Source organism: Macaca fascicularis, chromosome 18, assembly GCF_037993035.2.
Source record: "Macaca fascicularis isolate 582-1 chromosome 18, T2T-MFA8v1.1".
In the NCBI taxonomy this organism is placed as follows: Eukaryota; Metazoa; Chordata; class Mammalia; order Primates; family Cercopithecidae; genus Macaca; species Macaca fascicularis.
Window position 1 is genome coordinate 79,842,943 of NC_088392.1, and position 21,015 is coordinate 79,863,957.

At 36.6% G+C, this 21,015-nt stretch overlaps 1 protein-coding gene across 8 annotated transcripts in view; it reads left to right on the forward strand.

Annotated features, from left to right (window-relative positions):
• Positions 1 to 21,015, forward strand: part of PIEZO2 (piezo type mechanosensitive ion channel component 2) — a 466,534-nt gene that overhangs the window by 145,226 nt on the left and 300,293 nt on the right. For all 8 annotated transcript variants that reach the window (XM_045378159.2, XM_065534259.1, XM_045378160.2 and 5 more), the window contains exon 3: positions 17,729 to 17,854. In XM_045378159.2, coding sequence (XP_045234094.2) covers positions 17,729 to 17,854 — 126 coding nt within the window. The remainder of the gene's footprint in view (positions 1 to 17,728; positions 17,855 to 21,015) is intronic.

The following is a 21,015-nucleotide window of genomic DNA, read 5'->3' on the forward strand; positions in this document are numbered from 1 at the left end:
GTCAACACTGTGCTTTGTGTGTTCCCCATAAGTGAGGACTGACTCTCAGATATCATCAATGGAATGCCTCCTAGGGAATTTCTTGAATATCAAAACACAGTCCTTTTGGTTTCTTTTTACTGATGAACATTTTACTTTCAAATATGCTTTCTCCAGCTAGGGCAGGGATCAGCAAACTACAGCCTGCCAGCCGAACCAGCGTCTACTCACCACTGTATTTTGTATGACCTAGGAGCTAATGTAAATGGTTGAGAAAATCAAGAGAAAAATATTAATTATTTTGTGGCACATGAAAATTATCTGAAATTCAAATATCAGTGTCCGTAACTAAAGTTGTATTGGGCTACAATGATTATGAATTTGTCCATGTATGTTCTATGACTATTTGCTACAGTAGCAGAATTGAGTCATTGTAACAGAGATTATGTGTCCCACAAAGGCTGAAATATCTACTCTCTGGCCCTTACAGGTAGAAGGTCTAGAATTTCCAACTCTGCTGCAAGTTTTGGCCCCTTCCAAGTCTTTTTTCTCCCTCCCTTTCCTTCCTTCCCTCCCTCCCTCCTTCCCTCCTTCCTTCCCTTCTCTTTTTCTTCTTCTTCTTCTTCTTCTTTTTTTTCTTTTTCGAATCTCGCTCTATCACCCAGGCTGGAGTACAGTGGCGCGATCTCAGCTCACTGCAACCTCTGCCTCCCGGGTTCAAGCTGTTCTCATGCCTCAGCCTCCTGAGTGGCTGGAACTACAGGCCTGAGCCACTGTGCCTGAGCCACTGTGCCTGGCTAATTTTTGTATTTTTAGTAGAGATGAGGTTTTACCATGTTAGCCAGGTCGGTCTCAAACTCCTGACCTCAGATGATCCACCCGCCTCAGCCTCCCGAGGTGCTGAGATTACAGGCACGAGCCACCAAGCCCTGCCTGACAAAAGATTTTAGAGGAGCAAATCCTTACTTCTGATTTCAGGAAAACATGCACATGCAGCTACAGAGGTGAATGGAGGATAATCACAGTCGTGATTTTCACTGTCTCACAGTGAAGTCATGTCTGGCAGGGTCAAAGAAGACTGACAGCAGCAAGAACTTGCACTCTCCCCGTGCCTCAGGGTAACCGGTTTGCTTTCAAGTTCCCTAGAGGAGTCACTTTTTCTGTAGTGCATGCCTAGCAAGACGTGCTGACTTTGGCCTTCTCTACTAGCTGCTGAGGAAATTGTGGCCAGATGACCCATGCATAAAAATGCACCGTTAGCCATAAAGTACCTTCTGAGCTGGAGACTATATGCTAGAAGCAGCCCTGCCTTCAGGAGGCTTATGTCTACTTCAGGACAATCGATGTCCATCCAGATCAAGATGACCAAAATGGCTCTGTGGCATGCCACACAATCCCCTCTATGACCAAGATACGTATTCTTCCAGGTTCCAGGGATGGTTGACTCATGACTCCTAACAGCTGAGTTCCTTTCCAATAGTTGCCTTTCACTGTAGGAACCTGTCTCGCCCAGGTAACACCCATGTCTGGGGACAGGCCATGTTTAATTTCTGGTTATGCTGGGGGTTGGGTTGGATACAGAGGCTCAGCATCCTTCCCCTGTACCCCTGGAGCACTGTCTTCCTCTCTGGTTATATCAGTTTCATTGTGAAGTACATTTTCAGATTTTACAGCACTTTAAAAGTTATTAAATAATAGGATATAAAGCCAGGATAATAAATGATAGTTCCAAATGGGAGGGAAGAGGAAAAAACCTACTTTCTTTTGGCTCCATAATATGCCAATAAAAAATTGGAAATAGAAAATTGAACTTTTGCAAGGAAGGATTTAGAGGTGGGGCACAGTGGGGAATTCCATATCCCACTTGAAGGCATGCAGTGGAAACTTTCAGTCCAGTTTGTGAAGGTGGAAGGAACTGGAGGGGAAATGATGCTGTCATTTATTCTTCCATTTGCTTTTGTGATGTTCCCAGAATGCTTCCCTGTGATTCACTCCTTTTAGCAAAAATGGGTTTTGAAGAGTGCCGGAATGAGATTTCCAATGGAATAGAAAGTAGACATATGTTCTTTCTTTCTATTTGTATTAGTTTGGTAACAGTGAAATGGCCATTTTTCTAAGTCAACATGGTTAGGTATTAGCAACTTCATGTACTCAACCTACAAGCTTGACATCTGAGTTTATTTAGAAGTCCCAGCACATTCTTCCCAGCTCATAGGTGTTTGTATTTAATCTCATTTAGAATTTAGAAGAAAACTATCAGTTTTATGTATCAGTTTGCTTTTATTTGTTCCACCTGGAGCATAAAGTTGTGGGAAATTCTTTAAATATAAATACTGGCTTTCCAAGATAGTTTTTCCAAATGCAAGGCATTTTTTCTAATGTAGTTCAAGTACATGAGCTACACAGTACAGCTATCTGTTAGTATTAATGGGTGATTGCTTCCAGTGTCCCCCAAGGCGCTAAAATCCATGCGTGCTCAAGTGTCTTATATAAAATTGCATAATATTTGCTTATAACCCATGCTTATTCTCCCATATATTTTAAATAATCTCTAGATTATTTATAATACCAAAAACTATATAAATACTATGCAAATAGTTATCATACTATCTCTTTTAGAGAATAAGGACAAGAAAAGAAAAGGTCTGTGAATGTTCAGTACAGACTAAAATGTCTTTTCAGAAAAAATATTTTTCATCCATGGTTGGTTGAATCTACTGGCTATGGAGTCCACAGATGTGGAGGGCCAACTGTACTTTTTCTAGGTTTTCCTAATTGAGCTGTAAGTAAATGATCAAAATATCATCTTGGAGGTGAGCTGAAGAAGACTTTGAAATCCATACAGAACTCTTCAAACTCTACACAGATTTGGTATCCAATACATTAACTTATCTATAAACTGATCTTTTTTTTTCTGTTTCCTTTCCACTGAGGAGGCTCAAAGTTATCCTTTAAAAATTTCTGACATTTTTTGGCATGAATCGTTTCTTGAGTGGAAAACTTCAAACTTAGTTTACAAAAATTGGCACACTCTGACGAACCATGGATCCTCCACATTTGCATGCCACATTTAAATCATTGAAAGCTACAGAATCGGAAATGTTGGCTGAGGAAATAGCCTCTGAATTACTTTCAGAAGTAGAGTAAATGAGGCATTAGATTTATACGTTTGTTTAAATCCCAGTTCCAGACTGGAATCTACGCATTGACAATCTTTTTTACTTTTTTGCTGTATTTGAGAAAATATATCGGAAATAAATAAAATGTATGAATAAAACACGTTAAAATTTATATAAAAACTACTTCCTTTCCTTGTTAATTTTCTCAGTTAAAATTAATATCAAATTTATTCTGTTTTGGCATTCTAATAATCACAGAAAAAATAGTAGGTAAGTTTGGTATGTCATTATAGCCGTAGATTACTTATTTTGCAAATCTGTTGTCTGGGTTACTTTTGGAAATCATTTTGGAGTTAGCATGAGTTGTGAGTGAATATTTATTAGGTGACACATCTTTGGATTATTCAGTTTTAAATATACTCATGTTTCTTATATAAATGAGGGTGCCTAGTTAAAACACACGGGCAACATGATACCCTCAATTATTTCTGTATACACCAAGTATTTCCAAATCCAAAAAAGAGAGGTTTTTGTTCTAGAAATTCCATGGATTAACTGGAGCAAGACTATAATTAAAGGGTGTGTGTGTGTGTGTGTGTGTGTGTGTGTGTAAACAAACATCTTTTTAATCCATTTCTGTTGCTCTTCTTCGTTTCATGAATTCCAAGTGTTTTTTTGGTACCATTTCCCTTCAGGCTGAATAATTTACATTAGCATTGCTTTGATAGCAGGTAAGTTTTCCTTCCTCTGAGGATATCTTCTTTTTGCCTCATTCCTGAAGGATAGTTTCACAGGATATAAAATTCTAGCAAATTTATAATTCTTTTCTTTAGCAAATTTAAAGATGTTATTCCACTGTATTCTAGTCTTCACAGTTTGTGATGAAAAATATGTGGTCTTTAAATAGTTTTCTCCCTACACATAATGTGACATTTTTCTCTGTTTTCACTCTTTAGTTATATTAGTTTTTCAACAGGTTAGTTATGTATCTGGGTGTGGTTTCTTTGAGTTCATCCTACTTAGCATTTGCTGAGCTTATTAGAATGTGTACATTATGTCTTCCCAAATTTCTGGAATGTTAAAATACTATATTATCCAAAATTTTTTCTGAACCAATCTTTCTTCTCTCCTTTGATAATTCTAATGAAACAAATGATAGACCTTTTTATTTTGTCCCTTAAGTCTCTGAGGTTTTATTAACTTCTTTCAATCTTTTGCTCTCTGTTCTTCAGGTGGGGTAATTTCTATTAATTTCTTCATCATTACTAACTCATTTTTTTTGTCATTACCACTCTGCTGTTGAGAACATTAGCTGAATTTTTAATTTCAGATACAGTGTTGTATTTTTTCTGTTGTTAAACTTTTTATTTGATTAATTTTTGTAGTTTGTATTTGTCTGTTGATAACGTTTATCTTTATATTTATTTCAACATGGTTTACTTTAACATCATGGAGCCTGGTTATAATGGTTGGTTTAAAATCATTTTCTAATAACTTCAACAGTTGTGTAATTACAGGGTTGGCATCTGTTGATTGTCTTTTCTATTGAGAATTGATCAGATTTTCCTGGTTCTTTGCATATCAAATAATTTGGGATTATATCTTGGACATTTTGAATATTATGTGACTCTGGGTCATATTAAAATCTTCTGGGGAGTGTTCATATTTTCATTGTTTCTTTTTTTTTTTTTTTTTAGTAGGCAGTCAATCTGGTTGGTCTCAAGCTTTGTCTCACTCGCTGAGTAGTGGTTCCAATGTCAGTTCAGTTCTCAAAACCTTTGCCATAATATTTGGGTCTCTCCTGAACATGCACCATTCAGTTATCAGTTTGGGAGCTGGACAGTTCTTTACGTCACAGTTCAGGTCTCACGGCTTTTTGAGGGCTGTTCCTTGAATGCATAATTTGGGGCAACACTGGGACTCTCAGTGATTTATAACAAATTAGATGATACTTTTTCTTGCTTTCTTCTCAGAAGGATTTTTCCTTTAATCTTTAGTTCTTGGGACCCCTCTCCACAGCTCCTTTGGTCAGAGATATGAATTTGGGATGTGGGAGTTAGATGCCTTCAAAGCAGCAGAAGCAGTTCACTTTTGCAACTGTATGTATAAAGTATGTACATAAAATAATTGCATTCAGGTACTCAAACAAATGCATGTATATGCATGATCATAGCAGCACTATTCACAGTAGGCAAACTGTATAAACAACCCAAATAGGTGAATGGATGAAAAAAATTCCCTACATACAATGGAATAATTTTTAGCCATAAAAAGAATAAAGTACTGATACATGCTACAAGGTGGATGAGCCTTGAAAACATTATGCCAAGTGAAAAAAGCCAGGCACAAAAGGCCACATACTGTATGATTACATTTATATGAAAAATCCATAGGGACAGAAAGCTGACTTACGGTTGCCAGGGGTTGGGATGGGGGAATGGAGAGCAACTGCTTAATGGCTGCTTTTGGAGTGATGACAATGTTTTGGAAATTATTTACTTCCAAATAATTGCACAACATGGTGAATGGACTAAATGGTATTGAATTATTCAACTTGAAATTATCTATTTTTTGTTATGTGAATTTCACCTCAATTAATACATATATATCCCTTTATACTCAAGAAATATTACTATAAGGGAATACTTGCCAAATAAAACCTACTTGTTTATAGCATATACTTAAACATTATTTAACTGATCTTAAGAAGATGTTTCTGAGGGTCTTCTTCTCTTCAGTGAAAGCAACAAACACTACAGTGGAATTGAGAACAAATCAAAAGATATTTCTCCTTTTCTTATGCTTCCATTTATTTTAAACTTTTGCTTGTCTTAAAGGCTAATACAATTCAATTTTATTAAGCTGAATTTTAATTTAAGTAACTGATTACTTGCCCAAAGTCTATTGTTTCAAAATGTGGAAAAATCTGAATACAATGCATTTTAAAATGAAATACACAAGATATTTTAGTTATTTGTTTTCTTTTATGAAATTTTAAATCTTTAAGCTTCATTTTTTATAGCAATCACATGATTTTCCTGAGGGCATTTTATGGGCTTCTCAGCCCTAGGTTCATGTGAGCAGTATGCCCTGAGGCTTTCAAGTCAACAAAAACAACTGTCCTGAGTCCAGGGCAAGCAGAGAATCAGCATAGTGGCCCCATGGCAGCAACTCCACAGCCCTGGAGGGCAGGGGTGAACACAATCATTGGAAGGAGGCCTAGTGAGGTGGTTTTTCATGGTACAGCTTTGACTGACAGATAACAATTGCACAGGTTTTAATGGAAACTTCTCTTAGGTTACTGGGAAATAACTTTCTCCAGAATAGGTTTGTTTAATGTGGACCTGAGAGATATTCAACTTATGGTATCTCAGTATTTTAAGTGGACTTCTCGAAGTTTTCTCTCCTCACTCTACAATGTAATCAACTTATTTAGCTTGATTTCTTACCACCAAAGTAGAGTTTTATGTGGAAACTAAAGAGCTTTTGCACACCAAAAGCAACAGTCAGCAGGGTGAACAGACAACCCCCAGAGTAGGAGAAAATCTTCACAATCTATCTGACAAAGGACTCATATCCAGAATCTATAACAGACTCAAACAAATTAGCAAGAACAAAACAAACAATCCCATCAAAAAGTGGGCTAAAGTCATGAATAGATAATTCTTAGAAGATATACAAATGACCAAGAAACATATGAAAAATTGCTCAGCATCACTAACGATCAGGGAAATGCAAATCAAAATCACAATGCCATACCACCTTACTCCTGAAAGAATGGCCATAGTCATAAAATAAAAAAAAAATAGATGTTGGCATGGATATGATGAACAGGGAACACTTTTTTTTTTTTTTTTGAGACGGACTCTCACTCTGTTGCCCAGGCTGGAGTGCAGTAGTGCGATCTCGACTTTTGAGATCTGCAACCTCCGCCTCCTGGGTTCAAGCAATTCTCCTGTCTCAGCCTCCAAAGTAGCTGGGACTAAGGCACCTGCCATCACACCTGGCTAATTTTTGTAGTTTTTGTAGACAGGGTTTCACCTTGTTGGTCAGGCTGGTCTTGAACTTCTGACCTCAGGTGATCCACCTGCCTTGGCCTCCCAAACTGCTGGGATTACAGGGGTGAGCCACCGTGCCTGGTGAAGAGGGAATAATTCTACACTGCTGGTAGGAATGTAAACTAGTACAACCACTATGGAAAACAGTGCGGAGGTTTCTTAAAGAACAAAAAGTAGGCCGGGTGCAGTGGCTCACGCCTGTAATCCCAGTACTTTGGGAGGCCGAGGCGGGTGGATCACGAGGTCAGGAGTTTGAGACCAGCCTGACCAACATGGTGAAACCCTGTCTCCACTAAAAATACAAAAAAAAAAAAATTAGCCGGGCATGGTGGCATGCACCTGTAATCCCAGCTACTCGGGAGGCTGAGGCAGGAAAACTGCTTGAACCCTGGAGATGGAGGTTCCAGTGAGCCAAGATCACAGCACTACACTCCAGCCTGAGCAATAGAGTAAGACTCAGTCTCAAAAAAAAAAAAAAAAACGAAAAATAGAACTAACTACCGTTTGATCCAATAATCCCACTACTGGATATCTACCAAGAGGAAAAGAAGTCCTTGTACGAAAAAGATACTTGCACGTGCATGTTTATAGCAGCACAATTCGCAATTGCAAAAATGGGAATTGCCCATCAGTCCATCAGTCAACAAGTGGATAAAGAAACATATATATGATGGACTACTACTTAGCCATAAGAGGGGATGAATTGATGACATTCACTGCAACTGGGATGGTCTTGGAGACTATTATTGTAAAGGAAGTAACTCAGGAATGGAAAACCAAACATTGCATATTCTCACTCATAAATGGAAGCTAAACTTTGAGGATGCAAAGGCAAAAGAATGATATAATAGACTTTAGGGACATGGGGAAAAACTTACAAGTTAGGCTATTTTAGATTCCACATATACGTGAGATCATGTAGTATTTGTTTGTGTCTGGCTTATTTCACTTAACTTAATGCCCTCCAGGTCTAGTCATATTGTTGCAAATGGCACGATTTGTTTCTTTGTTAAGGGTAAATAATATTCTATGTATGTATAGATCACAATTTCCTTATCCAGTCTCCCTTCAGTGGACATTTAGAATGTTTCCATATCTTGGTTGTTTTGCATAATGCTGTAGTAAACATGGGTGTGCAGATAGGTTTTTGAGATCCTGATTTCAGTTATTTTGGATATATACCCAGAAGTGGGATTATTTAGCAGTTCTGTTTTTAATTTTTAAGAACCTCCATACTATTTTTCATAATGGATCTACCAAGTTACATTTTCACCAGCAGTATATGAGTTCTCTTTTCTCCACGTCCCCCTACCCAACACTTGTTATCTTTTGTTTTTCAAAAACAGTCATCTTAACAGGTATGAGGCTTTCTTAATACATTTGTGCTGCTATGATGAAATACCACAGACTGTGTAATTTATAAAGAATAGAAATTTATTACTCGTAGTTCTAGAAGGTGGGAAGTCCAAAATCAACATGCCTCCAGCTTTGGTGTCTGGTGAGAGCCTGGTCTGCTTCCAAGATGGCATTGTGTTGCTTCATCCTCCAGAGGTGATGGACACTGTGTCCTCACATGGCAAAATGGCTGAATGGGAATGAATACATTTTCTCAACACTTACAGAGAGACCCTAATCTTATACATGAGAGCTCAACCCTCATGTCTTGATCACATCCTAAAGGTTCCACCTCTTAATACTATCACATGGGTAATTAAGTTTCAACATATGAATTTTGGGGGTCACATTCAGACCACAGCAGAGGTGGTATCTCACTTGTGGTTTTGATTTGCATTTCTTTTTTTTTTTTTAATTTATTTATTATTATTATACTTTAAGTTCTAGGGTACATGTGCATAACGTGCAGGTTTGTTACATATGTATACTTGTGCCATGTTGGTGTGCTGCACCCATCAACTCGTCAGCACCCATCAACTGATTTGAATTTCTTTCATAATTAGTGATGTCGATCAGTTCTTTGTATATCTGCTAGTTCTCTGTATGTATTCTTTGGAGAAATATCTATTCAGGTCCTTTGCCTATTTGTTAATGTGGTTATTTGTTTTTTAATTATTCAGTTGTTCCTTATATATTTTGTATATTAACCTCTTATCAGATATATGGTTTACAAATATTGTCTCCGATTCCATATATTACTTTTTCATTTTAGGGATTGTTTCTTTTCCTGTGCAGAACTTGTTAAATTTCATGTAATTACACTTATTTTTGCTTTTGTTGCCTGTGCTTTTGGTGTTATAACCAAAAAGTCATTGCCAAAACCAATGTCAAGGAATCTTTTCCCTATGTTTTCTCCTGGGTATTTTGTAATTTCATATTTTTAATACATTTTGAGTTGATTTTTGTATATGGTATAAGATAAGGGCCCAATTTTATTCTTTGGTACATGGTAATCCAATTTTCCCAATACTATTTATTGAAGAGACTATCCTTTCCCCACTGGGTATTCTTAGAGCCCTTGTCAAAAATTAGATGACCATACATTTGTGGGTTAACTTTTCAGATGTCTCCTCTATTCCGTTTTTCTGTGTGTCTGTTTTTATGTAAATATCATACTGTTTTAATTATTATAGCTTTGTAGTATAATTTGAAATCAGAAAGTGTGATGCTTCCAGCTATGTTCTTCTTCCTCGAGATTGCTGTAGCTATTTGGGGGTCTTCTGTGGTTCCACACATATGTTAAGATTATTTTTTCTATTTCTGTGAAAAATGTCATTGGAATTTTGATAGATATTGCATTAAATCTATAGATCCCTTTTGGCAGTATGGGCATCCTAAATACATTAATTATTCCAGTCCATGAACATGGGATATATTTTTCATTTATTTATATTTGTTTTAATTTCTTTCAACAATGTTTTATACTAATCAATGCACAGATCTTTCACCTCCTTGGTAAATTAACACCTAAGTATTTGTTCTTTTTGATGCTATTGTAAGTCATTTTGTTTATTTTTTTCTGAAAAACTTATTGTCAGTGTATAGAAACACAATTGATTTTTATATGTTGATTTCATTAACTGCTGTTTCACTGAGTTTATTAGTTCTAATAGTTTTTTGGTAGATTTTTAGATTTTTCAAAACATATTATATTATGTAAAAACAGAAACAATTTAATATCTTCCTTGTCAACTTAGATGTCTTTTATTTCTTTCTCTTCCATAACTGTTCTGGTTAGTACTTCCCATACTATGTCAAATAGAAGTAGCAAGAGTGTGCTACTGTTCCTGATGTTAGAGGAAAAATTTTCAGCTTTTCACCTTTGAGTATCATGTTAACTGTGGTATTATAATATATGGTTTTCACTTGTGTTAAGGTACATTCCTTCTATATCTAATATGTTGAAAGTTTTCATTATGAAAAGATGTTGAATTTTGCTAAATGCTTTTCTTTGCATCTATTGAGATTTTTATCACTCATTCTGTTAATGTGGTATATAACATTTATAGATTTGTGTATGTTGAATCATCCTTACAATCCAGAGATAAATTCCACTTGATTATGGTATATAATCCTTTTAGTGTGTCATTGAATTCAGCTTGCTAGTATATTGTTGAGGACTGTTACCCCTATATTCATCAGGGATATTGGCCTGTAATTTTCTTTTCTAGTAGAATTCTTTTCTGTCATTGATATCAAGGCAATGCTGGCCTCATAGAATGAGTTTAGAAGTGTTTCCTCCTCTTTAATTTTTTGGAGGAGTTTGAAAAGGATTGCTGTTAGTCCGTCTTTAAATATTTGGTAGAGTTCAACAGTGAAGCTATATATTCCTAAGTTTTCTTTTGTATGAGTTTTTGACTTAAAGTATTATTTTGTCTGATATGAGAATACCCAACCCTGTTGTCTTTTCATTGCAGAAATATCTTTTTCCATCCTATTTTCAGCCTATGTGTGTCCATAAAGTGTGTTCCTTGTATGCAGTGTATAGCCGGATTATTTTTTTATCCATTCGGCTACCATATATATTTTAATGGGAACAGTTAATCCACTCACATTTAAAGTAAATATTGATAGGTAAAGACCTAGTATTGACATTTTGTTAATTATTTACTGACTGTTCTGTAATTTCTTTGCTCCCTTCTTTCTCTCTTCCTGTCTTATTTTGTGATTTGATGATTTTTGTAGTGGTGTGATTTGATTCCTTTATATCTTTTGCATATCTGCTATAGGTTTGTCTTTTGCAATTATCATGAGTCTTATATAAAACAAACCATAAAAGACCCCAAATAGCTAAAACATTCTTTTTCAGGAAGAACAAAGCTGGAAGCATCACACCTCCTGATTTCAAATTGTATTATGAAGCTATAGGAATTAAAACACCATGCTACTGGCATAAAAAACAGACAAATAGAACAATGGAATAGAATAGAGGCCTGAGAAATTAACCCATACATGTATGGTCAGCTAATTTTTGACAAGAGCTCCAAGAATACACAATGGGGAAAGGGAAGTCTCTTCAATAAATGGTATTGAAAAAATTGGATCACATATAACAATCTGTTTTAAGTTAATAACAACTTAATTTCAATCACATACAAAAATTACTTGTTCACTCCCATGCACTTTTTCTTATTAGAGTCACAATTTATATCTTTTCTATTTATATCTATTAGCAAATAATTATTATTATTATTGTTATTATTCTTTTTTGAGACGGAGTCTCGCTCTGTCGCCCAGGCTGGAGTGCAGTGGCCAGATCTCAGCTCACTGCAAGCTCCGCCTCCCGGGTTCACGCCATTCTCCTGCCTCAGCCTCCCGAGTACTGGGACTACAGACGCCCGCCACCTCGCCTGGCTAGTTTTTTGTATTTTTTAGTAGAGACGAGGTTTCACCGTGTTAGCCAAGATGGTCTCGATCTCCTGACCTCGTGATCCACCCATCTCGGCCTTCCAAAGTGCTGGGATTACAGGCTTGAGCCACCGCGCCCGGCTGCAAATTATTTTAACTATAGTTATTTTTAATACTTTTGTATTTTAACTTTTATATTAGAATTCAATATGATTTACATATCACCATTGCAGTATTCTAAATTTGAAAATTAACTTATCTCTACCAGTGAGTTTTATACCTTCATATGTTTTCAGGTTGCTGATTAGTGTCTTTCAATTTCATTTTGAAGAACTTCCTTTTGCGTTTCTTTCAAGGCGGTTCTAGTGGTTGTAAGTTCCCCCAGCTTCTACCTTTCTGAGAAAGTATTTGTTCTTCATTTCTGGAGAACAGCTTTGACAGGTATAGTATTCTTGGTTAGCACATTTTTCCTTCGGCACTTTGAATATATTATCCCACTCTCTCCTGGTCTGTAAGAGTTCTGATGAGAAATCTACTGATAGCCTTTTGAAGGTGCCCTTGTATGTAACAAGTTGCTTTTCTCTTGCTGCTTTCAAAATTCTTTTTTTTAGACTTTTGACAGTTTGGTCATAATGCTTTTCTATGAAGACCTCTTTTTACTCAACCTCTTTAGAATCCTTTGGGCTTCCTGGATCTGTATGTTTGTTTCACTCTACAGGGTTGGAAAGCTTTCTGCCATTATATCATTAAGTAAGCTTTCTTCCCCTTTATTTTTCTCTACTTCTTCTTGAACACCAGTGTTTATATGGGTTCACTTGATAGTGTCCCATACATCCCATAGGCTTTTAAAAACTGTTTTTCATTATTTTGTGTGTGGTTGTTCCTCTACTGGATGATTTCAAATAATCTGTCTTTGAGTTCATTGATGTTGTTCTGCTTGATCAAGTCTGCTGTTGAAACTCTCCATTAAATTTTTCAGTTAAGTCATTGTATTCTTTAGCTCCATAAGTTTTGTTTGGTTCTTCATTTTGGTTTCTTATGGTTGAATGTCTCATTTTGTTAATATATTTTTAAAAATTTAATTTAGTAGTTTATCTGTATTCCCTCGTAGCTCACTGAGCTTTAAGTGGCTGTTTTGAATTCTTTGTCAGCTAATTTGTAAATCTTAATTTCTTTGGGGTCAGCCACTAGAGCTGTATTTTGTTCCTTTGGTGATGTCGTATTTTCTTGAATCTTCATGTTCTTGAATTTTTGAATTTTCTGTGATTCTTCATTTTCTTGAATTTTTAAAAAGATGTCTTAAAATTTGAAGAAGTAGTCACCTTCTCCAGTATTTACTGACTGACTTTGGGCCTGTAGGATCTTCACCAGTGAACCTGGTTAGAAATTCTGGGAGTCTCTCAGAACTTTTCTATGGATGCACCTGCTCCATTCTTCTTATTCCTTATTAAGAAAGAAATCTTAGGATTGTGTGCCTTCTCTCTCTCCAACAAAACCAGGCCTGGTACTGACAGCATTCAATTTATATTCCCTAAGGCAATGCCCTGAAGTACTTAATGTTGTACACCTTCTCCCTCACCAGTAGAGTCAAGCCAGATGCTAATATTTGTACATGTTGAGATCCATGTGATATCTGAAGGAGCTTGTGCAGGCCATGCACAGGGATGTGCAGGGTGCTTTCCATAGGAGAGGGTGGCACAGGGTGCTGGGGAAGTTCATCAGTTGGTTGTGGGGGTCCTCAGGCAAGTCATCCTGTGGGGTTCAGTGGTGGGTCTCTTTGTGGAGTCTGTGAGCTGATTAATAGAGACTGTGACTGGCTGTAGAGAACTGCACAACAGTTGTTGTGCACTCTCTTCTCCCTGCTCCTAGGCTGATTCCTTCAGTGCTCTGGGCGAAGTGAGACAGAATGGACCTCCCAGCTAGGTAGCATTTCACAGGACCGCAAAAATTAGGCACACACATCACTCACTTTCCCTAGTAGTGGAAATTGCAGGTCAGTCAGGCCTCTGTTGATACCAAGTTGTGCCACCTTCGGGGAGAGGTGACATGGGTAAAGTGAAACTACTTATCCTGTTTGATATTTTTACTCTTGGGTTTTTTGTTCCACAGTAGGGCTGGAAACTCAGTCAGACTCTGGGGCTCCCACAAAAATATTCCTGTCCATGGGTGGTTGCCAGTATTGGTGTTTCTGTGGAAATGAGAGCCAAAACCTCCTATTCTGCCATCTTGCTGATACCATTTCTGTCCTTTCTCCTCTCCATTTGTAGAGCTGACTTTGACATTTATCAAGTTAATATAAATAAACTGGTATGTTTCTGAGCAATATATGATATTCCAATTGACTTCTTTTCCTCTCTCTAAGGAATCTAAGTTTCTGTTTGTTTAAACTTACGGTTTTGGCCAGGCACGGTGGCTCATGCCTGTAATCCCAGCACTTTGGAAGGCTGAGGCAGGCGGATCACTTGAGGTCAGGAGTTCGAGACCAGACTGGTCAACATGGCAAAACCCCATCTCTACTAAAAATAGAAAAATTAATCAGGTTTGGTGGTACACGCCTCTAATCCCAGCTACTCAGAAGGCTGAGGCACAAGAATTGCTTGAACCTGGGAGGTGGAAATTGCAGTGAGCCAACATCACGCCACCTCACTCCGGCCTGGGTGACAGAGTGAGACTCTGTCTCCAAAAAGTAAATAAATAAACAAACATATGGTTTTGTAGCACATTTTAATATTTGCTATGATACACCAACCTCACCCACTTTTGATCTTATTCTTCAAAATTTCAAAATTGACATGGCAATTCAGTCTTATTTTTCCAAGTGTATTTTTAAAATGTTTGGTGAAATCTTCAAAGCATTCTTTTCTTATATATTTTGAAATATACTTGTCAAAGGTGTAAAAGTATCTACTGGCATTTTATTTTAAACCGTACTGAATTTTTAGACTAAATTTGGGGGAACTTGACATTTTTATCATATTGAGTCATCTCATTCATGAATGTAACAGATCTCTTCACTTATTTATACCTATTATTTGTTTTACTTTTTTTTTTTTTTTTTTTTTTTTTTTTTTTACAATTTTGTCAATAAAGGTCTTTCTTAAGCATTCTTTTTTAGGTCAATTCTTAAATACTTTTATCACCTTGTGACTGTGTGAGTCAATACTCCTTAATAAACTCCCTTTGATATATACATCTATCTTATTAGTCCTGTCCCTCCCGAGAGCCCTAATACACCTAGTAATGGGTATTTTCAAACAAATAAGCAAAAAACTGCTGTAAAATTTTGCATAATAGAACTCTTGAAAGCTGCTTCTTTGAAATCAAGAACAAGACAAATATGCCTACTGATGCAGTTTGGATGTTTGACGTCTCATCAGATCTCATGTTGGAATTTGATCCCCAGTGCTAGAGGTGGGGCCTGATGGGAGGTATTTGGATTGTAGGCTTGGAGTAAGGAAGTTCAAGTCTCAAACCCTCAAAAGTAGGGAAGCTGACAGTGAAGCCTTCAGTCAGTGGCTGAAGGCCCAACTGTCCCTGGCAAACCACTGGTATGGGTCCAAAAGTCCAAAAGCTGCAGAACTTGGAGACGGATGTTTGAGGGCCGGAAGCATCCAGCATGGGATAAAGATGGAGGCCAGAAGACTTAGCCAGTCTAGTCCTTCCACGTTCGTCTGCCTGCTTTTATGCTAGCCGCGTTGGCAGCTGGTTAAATGGTACCGACCCAGATTGAGGGTTGGTCTGCCTCTCCCAGTCCACTGACTCAAATGTTAATCTCCTTTGGCAATACTCTCACAGACACACCCAGGAACAATACTTTGCGTCCTTCAATCCAATCAAGTTGACACTCAGTATTAACCATCACACTAGGTTATACTGTCAGCCATGAGTATTATCATGCCTGGATGTTGAATTTTCTTCAGAGCCTTTTTCTTCACTTAAGTAGAAGATCAAATGCTACTTCTATTTTAATCTGCTACTATGGTGAATTACATTAATTCATTTCTTAAGTTAAAACAATCTCGCATTTTTGAGATTAAACCCAACTTAGATACAATATATTATCTTTTTCATATATTTATGGATCTATTTTGCTAATATTTTAAAGATTTCATATCTATTGTGTGTTACATAAGATGCCATTATTTTATATGTCACTATAAAAGAACAAAAAAACTGTCAATGAAACTATGACATAACACTTTAAAAAAAAAGATCAGTCAAGGTCCAACAAGTGTAGCAGTTTCCACAGGTGTTTTATTAATATATAATATATACATATATACACATATATATGATTTATGTTTCCCTATGATTTATTACAAGGAATTGGCTTACACAATTCATATATAAGCTGGCTAAGGAAGTTCACAGTCAGTAGTGCAGGCTGTCAGGAAGAGAACATCATGTGCACAAGGTAAAGTTACTCTCCACAAGTTGACAGTTTCTTCTCTCTCACTCACACACACACACACACCTCCTACTAGTTTTCAGGCCTTCCAGTGGATTGAATCATGTCTTCCCAGGTTATGGAGGTTAGTATCCCTTAGTTAACCTCTTTGATTATGGACTTTCATGACATCTGTAAACTCACAGCAGTGCCTAGATTTGTATTTGATTAAATAACTGTGACTTACAGCCTAGCCAAATTGACACATTGATAAAACTTTTACAATGTTTTTGCAAATAAAATTGCATCTTATTTCTTTTTGATTATTGTTAATGAAGAAGTATATTTATTTTTGTAAGATGATTTTGTATCTGAATCATTTCCTAAATTTTTATATTCTAATAGTTGGTCATGGATTTAGTTTGGCATTCTCTGTTGATGATGATATATTATCTGAAAATAATTCCATTTGATCGTATTATCTGGAAATAATTCTAGTTAACACTCTTCATTGTATTTCTTATGGCATTGACCAGTATATCCAGTGATATGTTAATTAATGGCATTCATATCAAGTGGCCTTGATCATTCTCTGATACTGGTGGGACTATGTCTAAAATTCTACCATAAACAGGATGTTTGTTTTGTTATAAATCCTTTAAGGATGTTTCCTTCTATTCCTATTTTTTATGTTTTAAAAAATTATAACTAGGTTTTGAACTTTATGAAACATTTCTTTGGTACCTATTGAGAAAACCATGATAGCAACCCACTAGTGTGTAAATTATACTTATTGATTTGTTACTGTTAACTACACTTTTGGAGTTTTTCTGCAATAAACCTTAGCCTACGTATTATATTTTTTCTATGCAATTTCAGTTGGTTGACACATTTTACAAAAATAATTCATATCTGTTATGAATAACGTGGGCTTATAATTTTCTTTTCTAGCCTTATTTGATTTTGAAATTAAAGTTACTGTAACTTCATAAAATGTTTTAGATAACTTTTCTTCCTTTTCTACTTCCTAGAATTACTTTTCTAAGACAGGAGTTACCTGTCCTTTCAAAGTTGGCAGCACTTCCTTATAAAATTTTTTGGGCCAGGACCTTTTTGTAGTTCCACTGTAATGTGTCATATGATAAATAGGAAATTATCTTTCTTTTACAGTGAAATTTTAATAAATATAAACCCATATATATGATATTACAAAGGGAATAAGATACCATTTAGCTATACACTAATAATTAAGATGATAATTATTACACTCTATATACTTTTGAGTTGGTCTACCTAATAGGTTATACAGAAACATGTACAAGAGAGCACCAGTGTGTTTCCTCTTAAGCTCTCTCACAATCTCTGTACTTTTTATCCCTTAGGACATACGGGACGGTTATTGAAGTCTCTGTGCTTCATCAGTCTTTCCTTCCTGTTGCTGCACATTATTTTCCACATCACATTGGCGAGCCTTGAAGCTCAACATCGTATTGCACCTGGCTACAACTGTGAGTATTACGGTGTTTTCTTTTATGTGTTATATACGTGCATAATAAAGTGTGTGTCATCACACACATAGAAATCTATGCAATAATTTTAACATTCATGGAAATAGTTGGTCTTGGCAATGCAGTGTAAATATATATAAAGAAATATTTCATTATAGGATGCATCACAACTTATCAGATTTTTAAATTTCGAGTTTAAATATATATATAACTTACTCATGTCTGCAAAAAAATTTAGGTTGCTGAGTAATATGGAAGGTGGCTGGAGGGTGGAAGTGAAATTTATGATCTCTTCTGACTCACGGTCTTAAGTGTTTCTATTTCAAATTGATGATTTTCCATAATTCTACAAATGTCAAAATAAAAATATGATATGAAATGCTAAAGCAACATTCTTTTCTCTGCATTTATAACTGTAGTTACTCTATGTTCTCCGCAGAGTGTAGACAGACAGGCAAGCTTACACACACACAAACACACACACACACACACTCTCTTGCTTTGGCTCCTTCCCAGGCAAAAATTCACAATACCTGGACACTTCAGATGGGACCTCTACTAATACCATGAAGAGGCCTGTATTTCCCAGTGGTGAAGGGAGGTAACCATCTCAAGTGTAGTCACAGCTGGCCTCTTGACCTGCCTCTTTCCAGGCCTTCCTTGCCCAACCGAAAAACTAGGTCTGCCTCTCCTAACCTCGCTCCTAAATATGTGGGCTTTGTGATACCATGATATTTCCAGGTCTCTGTCAAAGACATGTTTTATTCATGCACAAATGCCCTCTGCAGTCATCCTGTACTGCAGTATAGTTTGAACATGTCAGCATCTAACATAACATCTTTTCTTTTTTTTTTTTTTTTTTGCTATCCCCAGATGAAAATTCTACTCTGCTACGAGTCAATTTAATAGAAGTCATAATAGTAAACTTTATTTCCATAAAGTTAAATTCAAATTTGAAGTTTATTTCTACAAATGGTTATAGTTCCAATTTCAAGTTCTAGTATTTTTGATGAAGTAACCAATAGAGAGGGGATATGTGAAAGATTGAGTGAAAAAAGAAAAGCTTGAGTTTTTTACTTCCAGCCATAGGAACCTTGAAGGTAGGTTTATAGAAATCATAAATTTCTTCTGAAAAACTAGTGATGCCTGTAATTGTGTTGGCTCATCGGGTGTTGTAGATTTTTTTGGTTTAGTTTTATGTGTAGCATTTAAAATTAATACATTCTTGAAAAAGGATAAAAGAGAATAACAAACAAACTTCAGAGCTTTGCAAACTAGTTTAATCCAAGATTGACACAGACCAGGTTTTCAGCCCAGAGCACTTTTTAATGATCAAGTTATATAAACTGAAAATAGTGTTAGGATTGGTAATGGAAACACTGACTTTTAATTTAGAGTCGACTTCACTAATGTTATCGTTTCTCAAGCATTTGGAGTTATGATTATACTGTCAGAGATGTAAATACAAACTCAGTTATTCTGATATCCCACATTTGAAGTTTATCCTTTTTTGGCATCTGCATAGATAACATAGCAAAAATTCAACTAAAAAGACAAAAGCTGTACTGGTCATCAGTGTTGTACATTTTGAATGTTTTCTGTATGTTCAAGACATTGGTAAATTAAAATTAAAGCCCAGACAAGTCAGGTTACCCAATCATATTCAAGTAGTATTCAAATTCAAGACCACCAAGCACTCATTTATAAGTGTTTAATTTTGTTTTCTTAACAACTTCTTTACCCCATTGAAAATGCATACCCTCACCCTCATTATCGCAAAAGGTCCCAGCATCTCTTAGGAGTCTGACATAAGTTTTGGTGGGACAACAGTAGCATTTATAAATATTGAGTCATTGAAAGTTCTCGTTCCTCCAGAGTCCTATGAATATTAACTGGCAGTAATAAAGATGTTTTCAAACCACCCTATTTAGATTTTGACTAGTTGGCAGGTCTGTTAAAGGTGCCATTGTGCAGAGCTGAAACTTAATACCACTCCCTTCTGCCTTTTTTTTTCCCCCGCATTTCCAAAACAGTGTTCTCATAGGTAAGTGAGGAGTCCATGGGGGCAGGGGAGACCTCTGTAAATTTTGCTCAAACATATGTTGTGCCGCTTAGTAAAATATTTTCATTCCACCAAAACTATGCTACTTAAATAAATGTAAACCCGGTTTCAATTATGTCATTACAGATTACATAGACGTAGTTTGTTTGACTCCGTGTTAGATGTGTGGCGATGTTAGTGAAATTTGAAGGCCGGTCTGGATTCTTGTGCTGTGCTTAAAGCATGCTATTGATTGAAAGAAACTTTTGAGTCAGAAACTATATAGGGAAAATTTGTGATGATAATATCTCCTGTTTATAGAGCATCTATGAACCATAAGACCCCAGGGATTATTCTATTCCTTTTTCAATTAATGACTCGTTCCTTTCTTGTCCCAGGAGGGCTTTGCTATGCTTTAAGTAAAGCACTCTCTCTATCCATGCATTGTCCTATTCATTCTCTAAACAAGTCCTCAGGGTGGACAGGGCTGTGCAGCTGGACCCCTGTGCTCTGTGTGCAGGACCCCCAGCCTGATGAGGAGCTGAGCAGGAGATTCCTTCGTCAGGCTCCATCCAGCGGGAAGCAGCGAAATCCTTTGATTTACATCAAGAGGCTGGTCTCCTGGCCAAGCCTTGCCCATGAAGGGCTATGCCTTTGTGTAGTCTCGTTTCTCCAAGAGGGGCCCTTTTTCTGTATAAATGCAGTGCCCAACCTGCGGATAGTGCTGAGGTAGGAATTGCAATGAAGAAACAGGCTCTAGTGGGCAAATGAGTTGCATGAAGCCATTGCATGTCTCAGCTGGAGTCTGAGCACGGATCTGTCTTTCCACTCTTCCTCCATCTTTATGGAACTCTTTATTCATCGTGTGTGTAAAATTGTTTCCTCCGCTGTGGTTCCTAGGACTTTGGATAAGTCTATTTTCAAAGGGCTAAAGTTAGTGTTTCTGGTACTTAGTCTATGATTTTCCCTTGCTTGTCCTTATAATTAACTGAATATTTTCTTTGCTTCCTTAAATGGCAACATTCCTGGTTGGATTCAGCTTCCCCCAAAGGTTAGCCCCTCAGTTGCATTGCTCTTTCCCCCTGTGGGAGGAGGGGCAGCTAGAGTTTCATATTGTCTC